The sequence below is a fragment of the Myripristis murdjan genome, chromosome 15, assembly GCF_902150065.1.
Source record: "Myripristis murdjan chromosome 15, fMyrMur1.1, whole genome shotgun sequence".
NCBI classification, from domain to species: Eukaryota; Metazoa; Chordata; class Actinopteri; order Holocentriformes; family Holocentridae; genus Myripristis; species Myripristis murdjan.
The window spans coordinates 2,023,741-2,036,216 of NC_043994.1; the positions used below are offsets into that span (position 1 = coordinate 2,023,741).

General features: G+C 41.4%; 1 protein-coding gene across 1 annotated transcript in view; it reads right to left on the bottom strand.

The window, feature by feature from the left end:
- ttc27 (tetratricopeptide repeat domain 27) overlaps positions 1-12,476 on the bottom strand; it is a 163,241-nt gene that overhangs the window by 25,140 nt on the left and 125,625 nt on the right. Inside the window, exons 13-16 of the mRNA XM_030070908.1 lie at positions 10,459-10,686; positions 5,907-6,005; positions 2,097-2,149; positions 917-1,082 (exon numbers count right to left, since the gene is read on the bottom strand). Of these exons, the coding sequence (XP_029926768.1) occupies positions 917-1,082; positions 2,097-2,149; positions 5,907-6,005; positions 10,459-10,686 (546 nt within the window). The remainder of the gene's footprint in view (positions 1-916; positions 1,083-2,096; positions 2,150-5,906; positions 6,006-10,458; positions 10,687-12,476) is intronic.

Below are 12,476 nucleotides of genomic sequence, written 5' to 3' on the forward strand. Positions count from 1 at the left end.
TATTTCATATTACTGTCAGGTGCAATTAATCCAGTGCCTCGGGGTGAGGTTACATTTCAGATTTTTAACAAGGTTGTTATTTCTTTGCTGCTTTATTGGACAGTGAAAGTAGAGCGAGACAGCAAAGACGAGGGAGATAGAGGGGATACGAGACGAGGGGATGACATGCAGCAAAGGGCCCGGGTCACTGTGACAACAATATGTAGTATGTGCTCTAACGGATGAGAAAACAGACATACCACTGAGCCTGCTGGTGGCACTAGTGGAGGGGTCATGAAGCCATCAAGACTGACGTTTTTTTATGCTCTAGGCAAAATGAATCCTATCGCAAAATTTCATGGCAATCCACCAAACAGGAGATAAGCCCTCTGGATTGAAGTTCTGACCAAGGGGCCGATACGTCACCGTATTGGCCCCTGCGTTCCAGCCGGACAAGATCAAAAAGGAGCAACTTGAAGATAGCACATAGTTTGCTGTCTGCAAGGTTAGGTATTCACTTTTTAGATATTGTGGGAATATGAGTAGACTAGCACACCTTCAACCAGAGAGTAGGGACTGGCTAGTTAGTGCTTGGTTGGAATGAAAACCTGCAGGTCTTGGGTCTAGTAGGGTTAATATTAGGGCTGGAAATTATGGACAAACTCAAATCTCACAATATTTTTGATTAAATACCTCAATCTCAATATTGTGACAGTACTGTAGGGGTGACTATTAGTACTTTCACAATGAGATTTGAGATAACAATGATTAGTAATGTGGATATGATGAACAAGCAGGTTGTGGCAAACAGCAGAAAGGTTTAATAAATTCTGCATTAAAGAGTGATAAGTGCTGCATTAAAGAGTGATATTTCATAACGATAATGCTTAATAATGATTCATTGCAATGAATGGCTGTATTCGTTGCTATGTTTTACCTGGACGTCTTTGTACTTGTCCCTGAGGTCCATGAGGCGGTGGTAGGCCTTGATGGCTTCGGTAAACTCCCCGATGTCAAAGCACACAGCAATAAAGTTCTCCCAGATCTGCCAGCGCTCATAGTTACACTTCAGGGCTTCCTGCAGGGTACAAAAAGCTTTGTCCCTGCCAGCGAGGGAGACAGAAAGAGCAAGACAAAGAATAAAAAGGAGAAATCAACATTATGAAGAGTGAGCCAACTATAACAAGAAATCTCATGTGTCAGTGTCACAAATGGCACTTACATATGTTCATTTTTCAGCATTTTTCGAGCACGCACGCACACACGCACACACGCACACACACACACACACACACACACACACACACACACACACACACACACACACACACAAACAGCCTTCTCTCTGACTGGTATCTCACATCCATACCACATACCCATTAAAAAAGTGCTTTGGCTGAATTAGCAGCAGCGCTAACCAGGTTTTAAGAGAAGCTTCTCTGCTTTTTAATTTCAGGCCTGACAGCACACAGGGCTGATTTGAACGCAGGCTGAGCGACAGACAGGAGTCATTAGCTTCCTCTGTTCTCACAAAGCCTCCACTGCCAGGAAGATCTACGCTAGAAATACTTTAAAGAGGATTATCACTTCATTTGAGAATTTGTGTGTCATTGTCATGGTCTGTGACAGACTCGACTAGACTGTGATAGATAGACTGTAGATATTGATAGATATAGATAAGTGTGTGTATATACAGACAGACAGCGAGTCAGAGCTGTAGGAGGTGATTGCTTGTAAACGTTCCTTCTCCATCTTATCTCCACCCCGGAGCCAAATGCAATTTTGACACCACAAACAAGGACATGGCTGGAACACCATTTGTACAAGGAAGCAAAAGGAGCTACACTGATCTATGCTCACATCTTTCAAAAACCAACAAGATATTGCTCTTATTGGAGATTTCTCAACATAAATGTAGATTTGGCCAAACAACAATTCTGAACAACTTTGGATCAAAATAATCATCTGCTATAAACTAATGGGTTTTCCTCACTGAGAATCATTGTTCCATACATGGGAGCAACAGACATCTGAGTGCTGAATACAACATCCTCCCTAAAGAAAATATTAATGTCTTCAGTTGACTTTTGAATCTGTCCTCATCACTCTTAACTCACTTTTGTTGGAGGCGAATGTAGGCAGTAGAGAGGTTGTTCCATGCTTCGGCATTCTGAAAGTAGAAAAGGAAAAATTAAGGAATAACGAGTGAGCAATGAGGAGGAGAAAGGGAGGAATTGGTGGGGAAGGAGGAGGAATGATGGAGAAATACACAACTTAAAGTTTACACACCAATAAGTACAGAGGTTGTTTAGCAGCAGTGGAGGCAGTGAACCAGCAGTTAAAACCTCACAAAGCACAAATGAGCTCTGCTGTATGGAAAAGGAAAAGACCCTATTGTCGCACGCCACTCACTGCCCATATTATGATTGATAATATTTCAATATTATATTTCCATAATATTTCAGCCCTAAAATGGCACCTGGTCAGTTTTGCTAAGGGCATGTCATGACTGATTCATGACATCCCAACTTAAAAACCGTTTTTTTTTATTTATTTTTTTTTTATTTTAAATATCACAAACAACTTCTGTCCAAAGTACTGAGTTGAAACTCCATTGTAGCTTTTGTTTGGTCTTGACAGACCAAGTAGAACCGGAGATACACAATTTTAAATGTAAATACAAAGGGAGGGCATTCTTTAGATCAGTGGTTCCCAAACTTTTTTAAACAAAAAAAGAAAGAAAAAAAAGCCTCACAGCTTAAACTAAAAACAACACACCATAAATCGGTTTGAAAAAGACCTAATAAGTGAGTTACAACAATTTCTGTCAAGTTCAAATCCACTGAACAAGTAGTCATATACAGTACAGGCCAAAAGTTTGGACACACCTTCTCATTCAATGCGTTTTCTTTATTTTCATGACTATTTACATTGTAGATTCTAACTGAAGGAATCAAAACTATGAATGAACACATGTGGAGTTATGTACTTAACAAAAAAAGGTGAAATAACTGAAAACATGTTTTATATTCTAGTTTCTTCAAAATAGCCACCCTTTGCTCTGATTACTGCTTTGCACACTCTTGGCATTCTCTGGATGAGCTTCAAGAGGTAGTCACCTGAAATGGTTTTCACTTCACAGGTGTGCCTTATCAGGGTTAATTAGTGGAATTTCTTGCTTTATCAATGGGGTTGGGACCATCAGTTGTGTTGTGCAGAAGTCAGGTTACTACACAGCTGACAGCCCTATTGGACAACTGTTAAAATTCATATTATGGCAAGAACCAATCAGCTAACTAAAGAAAAACGAGTGGCCATCATTACTTTAAGAAATGAAGGTCAGTCAGTCCGGAAAACTGCAAAAACTTTAAATGTGTCCCCAAGTGGAGTCACAAAAACCATCAAGCGCTACAACGAAACTGGCACACATGAGGACCGACCCAGGAAAGGAAGACCAAGAGTCACCTCTGCTTCTGAGGACAAGTTCATCTGAGTCACCAGCCTCAGAAATGGCAAGTTAACAGCAGCTCAGATCAGAGACCAGATAAATGCCACACAGAGTTGTAGCAGCAGACCCATCTCTAGAACAACTGTTAAGAGGAGACTGCACGAATCAGGCCTTCATGGTCAAATAGCTGCTAGGAAACCACTGCTAAGGAGAGGCAACAAGCAGAAGAGATTTGTTTGGGCCAAGAAACACAAGGAATGGACATTAGACCAGTGGAAATCTGTGCTTTGGTCTGATGAGTCCAAATTTGAGATCTTTGCTTCCAACCGCCGTGTCTTTGTGAGACGCAGAAAAGGTGAACGGATGGATTCCACATGCCTGGTTCCCACTGTGAAGCATGGAGGAGGAGGTGTGATGGTGTGGGGGTGTTTTGCTGGTGACACTGTTGGGGATTTATTCAAAATTGAAGGCACACTGAACCAGCATGGCTACCACAGCATCCTGCAGCGACATGCCATCCCATCCGGTTTGCGTTTAGTTGGACCATCATTTATTTTTCAACAGGACAATGAGCCCAAACACACCTCCAGGCTGTGTAAGGGCTATTTGACCAAGAAGGAGAGTGATGGAGTGCTGCGGCAGATGACCTGGCCTCCACAGTCACCTGACCTGAACCCAATCCAGATGGTTTGGGGTGAGCTGGACCGCAGAGTGAAGGCAAAGGGGCCAACAAGTGCTAAACACCTCTGGGAACTCCTTCAAGACTGTTGGAAAACCATTTCAGGTGACTACCTCATGAAGCTCATCCAGAGAATGCCAAGAGTGTGCAAAGCAGTAATCAGAGCAAAGGGTGGCTATTTTGAAGAAACTAGAATATAAAACATGTTTTCAGTTATTTCACCTTTTTTTGTTAAGTACATAACTCCACATGTGTTCATTCATAGTTTTGATTCTTTCAGTGAGAATCTACAATGTAAATAGTCATGAAAATAAAGAAAACGCATTGAATGAGAAGGTGTGTCCAAACTTTTGGCCTGTACTGTATAATTGATAAAACTCTTGGAAATAAGCACAATAAGCCTATAGGAACTTCAACACCATTTCATTAAACTTATTGATGAATAAAATATCATGAATAATAAGTAGCTCCTTTGTTTTGGCTGAAAATAATACCTTTGTAAAAAATGTTATTTTATATTCGGACCAAACAGGTAACTGAACCTTAGGGAAATAGAGAGAAAGACAAAAAAACTATGTTGGGCACATTAGTGGAACACATGTGCATGCTTTAGGGAGCACAGTTTTATGGGGGTGAAGACAGACAGCGCGACCTGCAGGTCTTCTTCCCCTGACAGACACCTTTGTGTCTTGTTCTTTACATGTATGTGAGAGAAGGGCAAGCCAGCGGGCAGCGGGTTGAGAAGGGTAAAAGCAGCTTGATGGGGCTATCCACTAGGGGTGGATACTCATGTCCCACAAGCAACATAGTCAACATAGCCCTGTTAGCATTAGCAAAAAGCGCTAACATAACATAAGGAGATATAATTTATCCTGTCAAACAACCATGCCAAACATATTTCATCAAAAAACTAATTGCCAATGAATGAACAAATGTTTTTTTGAATGGGTGAAAAGATATCTTAATGATATCAGTTAGGTAGTTTTGGATTTCTGGGTTAGGGTTAGGGTTAGATTTCTGGTCGCTTTTCTGACTGGTGCTAACTATACTGAGTGTGTTCATTACATCAACCCTTAGGAGTCTTGAGAATTTTTTGTGTTGTTTATCCCAGCCTAAACCAAGTAACTTCAGCTAACATATGCTTTATTGAGTTACTCAATCTTTTAGCTTCGGTCATAAACTAAATTTAAATATAATATAAGAAATGCAATATGTGATGAAGCAATTGAATATGACATCACAGAAAGTGATAATACCAATGTAGGCACTGATGCCCATTTTTGCCCATTTTTTTAAATTATGCAAACTTACAGATGCATAATTAAATATGCATAGCAAGATCCAGGTTTCACGGAGAAGTTTCTTCCATGTTTTACTGAATATGGATGAGAGTAAAGAGGGGTACAGTGGCTATAACTTTTGGCTAACAGAGCATGTTCAGCACACACTTACACAAGTGTTATTTGTGACAGACAGATACAATCATGACTGTTGACAAGAAGTCAGAGTAGGACCAGTGTAGTTCTTAAAGATGGCACGAGAGATAACTAAGACAGCACATAACATGTACACACATGCATGGGCAAAGAATGTCTTTGAAGCTGTGTGTGTCTTTAGTGGCCTTATCGGGCAGTGGGAAGATAATAAAGAATCAACTATGGTACTATTATTTACAACTAAGGTACTGACCACTGATGACATTATATGTTATGATGTGGTTGGTGGTTGGTGTTTGTGTGTTGTGTGTTGTGTGTGTGTGTGTGTGTGTGTGTGTGTGTGTGTGTGTGTGTAGATGCTTACATCTGGCTCTAGTCCCACACACCTCTGGAAGGCCTTGGCAGCTCCCTCATAGCCCTCCAAGGCAAAGTAGGCACAACCTAGAGAAAACCATACGCCAAGCTGTCCACGCACACCCACACCCACACGCACGCACGCACATACACACGCACACATACACAAACAAACAAGTGAGGATCAAACTACACCAGCCAATCTACAAATAATATCTATGCACAGGTAACCTGGAATATAATTCCAAAAATGCTAGCAAAAGGGAAAGATGATTTAAATACTTCTGTACTTGTGTCACAGTAAATTAGCCAATTTCTTTTTGGTACAAAGCCAAACAGGTCTCTTTGGCTCTTCTGAGTAACAGGCTGGCTGGACTGACTAACCAAATCCTGGGCAATGCAAATCAGTCCAGGTGTTCATCTTAAGAACGTCCCATGCTCCCTTCTTCCTCATCTTTTTTCCCAAATCTCTAGACAGGTCTAATTAGAGGTAAGGGTTTGACTGATATGGATTCTTCAGGGAGCATGAAGATATGTTTGGACTGAAGCTGCTAAAAGCCATTATTTTGTTGGAGAGATACCAAATAATCTGGTTTCTTGGGGTTTGCCTATTTCTCTGGCAGAGGTTGCTGAGGATGTTGGGAAACTCTGCAGTGGCAACGTGCCATAAGTGGATGAGACCTGCCATGAAGTGCTGAAGGCTCTGGATGTTGTTGGAGCGTCATGGCTGACACATCTCCTCAATGTTGCGTAGAGGTCAGGGACAGTGCCCAGGGAGTGGCAGATGGGGATGGTGGTTCCCATTTTTAAAAAGGAGTACTGGAAAGTGTGCTCCAGCTATTGGTATATTACACTGCTCAGCCTCCCTGGGAAAGTGTACTCCACGGTGCTCGAAAGGTTAATTGTCAAACCTCGGATCCATGAGGAACAGTGCAGACTCCATCCTGTCCCTGGAACAATGGACCAGCTCTTCACCCTCTGCTCATGGTTACTGCAGGGATCATGCGAGTTTGACAATCCAGTCTACATCTGCTTTGTGGATTTGGAGAAGGCTTATGATGAAGTCCCCCAGAGGGTCCTGTGTAGTGAGCTGCGGGAGTATGGGGTTATGAGGTATGCTGCTGAAGGCTATTCGGTCCTTGTATAACTGCAATGAGAGCTGTGTCCACATTCTTCACACTAAGTCAAGCTTGTTCCCAGTGACTGTTGGACTCCGCCAGGGCTGTTCCTTGTCTCCAATTCTGTTTGTGATTTTCATGGACAGGATTTCAAGGCACAGTTGGGGTGTGGAGGGTGCCCAGTTTGGTGACCACAAGATTGCATCCCTGCTCTTTGCGGACAATGTGGTCCTGCTGGCCTCATCAGCCTTCAGCACGTACTGGGGCAATCTCCAGCCAAGTGTGAAGCAGTCAGGATAAGGATCAGCACCTCTAAGTCGGAGGCCATGGTTAACTGCCGGAAGGGTGGTTTGCCCTCTCTGAGTTGAGAGTGAATTATTGCCTCAAGTGAAGGATTTCAAGTATTACAGGGTGTTGTTCATGAGTGAGGGTAAAATGGAGCAGAAGACTGACAGATCGGGGCGGCAACAGCAGTTACGCCGATGCCGTACCAGACTGCTGTGGTGAAGAAGGAGTCTAGCCAGATGGCAGGGCTCTCTATTTACTTGTCAATCTTTGTTCCAACCCTCACCAAATGGTCACAAGCTCTGGGTAGTGACTGAAAGAATGAGACTGCAGATACAAGTGGCAATTAGTTTCCTTCATAGGTGGGCGGGATGCAATACCCCAATAACTGGATTGGGATAGGGTGAAGATCTCAGACATCCCAACCCCAATAACTAGATTGGGATAGGGTGAAAAGCTCAAGAGACATCCACAAGGAGCTTGGAGTAAAGCTGCTGCTCCTCCACACTGAAAGGAGCCAGTTGAGGTGATCTGGGCTTCTAGTCAGGATGCCTCCTGGTCACCTCTTGGTGGAGGTGTTCCGGGCATGACCAACTGGGTGGAGACCCCGGGGCAGACCCAGGACATGCTGGGGGATTATGTATCCCAGCTGGCCTGGGAACAACTTGAGATCCCCCAGGAGGAGCTGGTGGATGTGGCCCTGGAAAGGATCATCTGGGCTGACCTAAGCCTGATGCAACCGCGACCTGGTTCAGTGTTGTTGTTGTTGTTTTTTTCAATAGTTTGAAGGGCTTGGATGCCATAACTTAGGGAATCATGCAGTGAAGTCTTGAAGACGTAGATCTCCAACCAGGGCACTGACAGTGTTTTCATAAGTGGATTGAGTGGAACTGAAAATTTGCAATCTGATACTTGTAATTTTGAAGTGATTCATAAATTCACAGTGTCACAGCTGAAAGCAGAGTTGGAGGATTTTAAATAGGTGATGTTTGAAATTGTCTAAAAATTAAATTTACTTTTTTGTAGCTTTGATGAGGTTTGAAAGTTACACAAATCTGGCTGCCACAAAACCTTTTTTGAAGTGAGCAATGCCCTCTTGTCACAGTAAGAAGTGGACCTTCAATTTGAAGATACACCATTTCTAGTGAATTGTTTAAGAATCCAACAGTGATCTGTGCACTGCAAAGCCAATTTTGGGTTCTAGGAGGGAAAACAAGGTGTGATCTAGAAAATGGCATGGACTTTTTTGATTTACTAGTTGATTAGTTTTTCGTCAGAGGGAATATTTCAATGTAGACTGTTTGGGAGAACATCTAAAGGTTTCTGAGTAGTTCGTGAGTTGTTTGGGCATGAGTGTGATTCTAGTTTGTCACATCAAGTTGTAAAATGATGGGGAAATGTGAGAAAACGTAAGGATGGAGCAGGTGGCAGTAATGTTTCCATCTTTAATAGCAGCCTTTTTTAGTTTAAAATGAGCTGTCAGCAAAGGTGGGCCCAGAAACACGTTGAATACAGGCAACAGTCAATGACAAAACATGTTTTGGAATATCATTCTTTCTGAAATACTTATGTCATGCAGAATAACGATTCCATCACAGGATACCATTTTATCTGCGAGGAAGACTAAAATTCTTGGTGAAATGAAGTATACTGCAGATGTCCAGGAGTCTATTCAGAAGAATGAGGGCAAACAAACCTGGAAGTATTCATGGAATTTCCTGCTATCAGACCAAAGGGACTTAATTGTAACGATTTCAGGGGAAGAGAAACCACATCCAAATTTCTGTATGATGTTGAGATTCAAATCCTAGATAAATGCCACACCCCCAAACCTTTTTTTGATTCTTATCAGGCATATGGTCATATGAAAACATGCAAGTGGGTACTTCATTAAGATGGATACAATCGCTGGATTTCAGTAGGAGAGAGAACTTGCAAATTTTGAAGGCTTATATACCCAGAAATGCAGTAAAATTAATAAACAAGTTCCCTTTGTAGTGACCTCTTTCCCTATCCTCTTCAACATTTTCTCTCTGACTCCATTAAAAGCTGTTTCCTTTTGTGCTTAAACCATATTCTACCTTGTCCATCTCCCTCTCCCTCCTTGTCTCACTGCTGCCTGTTTGATATATGTGAGGTAGAAGCAGTTAGAGCTGGGGAATGACAGAATTCTGAACAACAATATCTTAAGAAGATATCCTCATCCTGGGTATTTTTATATGGTCTCTTTGGTAGTCAAGGAAGGGATCAAATTAATTTCTTCAACATCCAACAACTAGTATAAAATCCCATGACATCCCACATATAATATACTGGAACTTAGATTTTAAGCAACATCTGCATAAGAAAAAAATTTATGTTTCATTCACAAAAAAAAAAAAAAAAAACACAAAGCACACTAAACACATGTACAAATGTTGATATTACATTCAAATTATTGAATTCATTATTGAATTAAAATTCAGCGAAATGAAAAGTTTACTGTGACCATCAGGTAATGGCTGCTGTAAAAGTGGTCCAATGGTGCTGCTTTTTAGTGTGTATTCAACTTTTTATGTTGCTGTTTCATAATATATACCCATGTTTTTCAAACTATGGGTCATGACCCACTTGTGGATCTCAGTATGGAGACAGGTGGGTCGTGGGAAGACTGCATCCTTTTGTTTTCTCTGAAGAAAGGAAAATTTTAAATTATGCAGTGTAGACACAGTTTCTACACCCATCAGACCCGAGGACCAGATAGTGTGTTCTTTGACTGGAAAAGGTGGCATGTGGTAACACAGAATTCCCTAGAGTCCAAAACTAAAGAAAGTTCAACTTAGAGAAGGCTACATGTTACTGACTTCTTTCATGGTGAGCCATCCAGTATCAATAAAAAGATAGCAGTGTTACATGGTATGTATGCAAGTAGCAGTTTACAAAAATAACCAGAAAAAAAATGGAAAAAGTAGTAGCAGAAAAGTTAATAGCAGTTGCTACACTGATCATAAAGAGTCAGTATGGCGTATACTGGGTGTTGTATGGAATTTCTACTGTAAGTCTCTGGAAGTTAGACATCAGTATTGTTTCCTGAGAGTGGCATTTCATCATTCAATGGAAACCAAGTATTGGTTGCGTCAACAAACCATAAACTTGACACTAGCAGCACTTGGTTTGTACCTGCATGGTGTTGATGCGGAGGGACTTCTCAAAGCAGTCAACACACTGCTGGAACTCTCTGTTGTGGAGATGCAACAGGGCTTTGGAGCGCATGGCTCTGGCGCTGCGCTGGCCTGACAGCTCCCATGCCCGGTCATAGTACTGATGCTCCCTCAGGACATCACCCAACAAACAGTACAAACTAGGAGTCTCCTTCTTCTCCAGTTCCCTGCGGAGGATCTCCTCAGCCTGAGAAAAAAGAGGGCAGAGAAAATGGAGATAAGAGTGAAAAAAGAAATAGACAAGGAAAGTGAACCAATTAAAGCCCAAATGGAAGAAGGGGAGGACAAAATGGTAGTGAGTAATGATGGTAATGTAAAGTGAAGAAAGGAGGCAGTGATGCAAATGCATCACTTGCTCTGTTCCCCCTCTGTCCCCATTTGCCAGCATTGGCACTGACAAGAGAATCTTGTCAGTGCACTGACAAGAGAATCTTGTCAGTGCCAATTCCGGGCCAAGAGCATACTTGGCCTAAGAGACTTCGACAAAGAAATCCTATCATTCTTATGTGAACTATTCAACTCTAGATTGTTGGGACAGTGTTGGCGATGAAAGTCAGAGAAAGATATGGCAAAAGGGAGGAGGAAGCAGCAATAGCTATTTGCAGAAATCAAGGGGAAGAAACAAAGTGAATGGGATAAAAGGAGGAAAGAGTACAATATGAACAAAAAATTAAGGAAAAAGCCTGAAAAGCATAAAAAACAAGAGTAAAAAGCAAAGGGATTTGGAAACAAAGTATGACAGAAGAATAAAATCTGAAAGGAAGGAATTATGGTACAACTAAACTGAACCTCAAATGACCTGTGGAGTAATTGTACTTGCTTGTCACCATGCCCCTCAAGCTTTGGACTGGTATTATACCATCCCTAATACACATCACTTAAGAATGGATGCTCAACTCATCTAAACCAAAAACTAGTGGTTCACTGGTCCACGGTATCTGTCCAAGCCAAACAAAAGCCAACACACCATCGTTCAAGCAGGGGCAATTCCAAGGAGGCCTTGTCTGAGTAGAATAATAAAAAGACTCCTTACCACTCCAGATCTGTCTATCTTGACGTGTGAAATGTGCCAATCAAACCACTGCCAGGTTGAGGGCTTTAGATGCATGTAAGAATCTTGGTTTTCACTATTTGCTGTTGATAGATAAAATTCTCTTGTCAGTGCCAATGCTGGGCCAAGAGCATACTTGGCCTAAGAGACTTCGAACAAGAAATCCTATCATTCTTATGTAAACTATTCAACTCTACATTGTTTTCATATTGATCTACAATGCAAAATCCAACCTAGCTAATTGGAATGTCTGCTAAACCTCAACATTCTTATCAAACAGGTAAAATATAATTTAAAGCCCCAGTATCTAAGATTTTGCGTTTTTGCGAAACAGCACCCCTACAGTGCAATGCCCTCATCCACCACTGTAGTAAACTCTGGAACATGTGCATTTGTTTACAAGCTGGAGAACTAGAAACCAACGAAGAAGATGCCAGAAGTCAAATGACATGTTGACAGACAAGGTAGTTTATTAGGATTTTACATGAAAATATGTATTTTTATTAATTGTTATGTCGGAGATGACAACCAACATAACAAAACAAATAAAGAATGACAAAGTCTTAGTTTTGCTGAAATACTGCTTGCGTTTTCAACCCATATTGTTTGCTGAGACTCTGAATATGGAGTAATGTTGTGTGTGTAATGAAATAAAATGTTGTTGGCGACATGATATTGGCAACACTGCACATAACTGGACAGTGAAATTTATTATAAGCTGGCTGAGATAGGATTACAAGTTTGCAATGTTGCATGGTAGTCTGAGGTGGAGCTGAGGTTAGATGACACTTGCTGAGAAGAAATCTAGAGTCATGTTTTTATCCATAATTGTATATTACTGACACACAAATCCAGCTAGACACAACTAATACTTACATGTATAATTTGATCAAAATATGCAAATGTATTTCAAAAGTCAAATATCC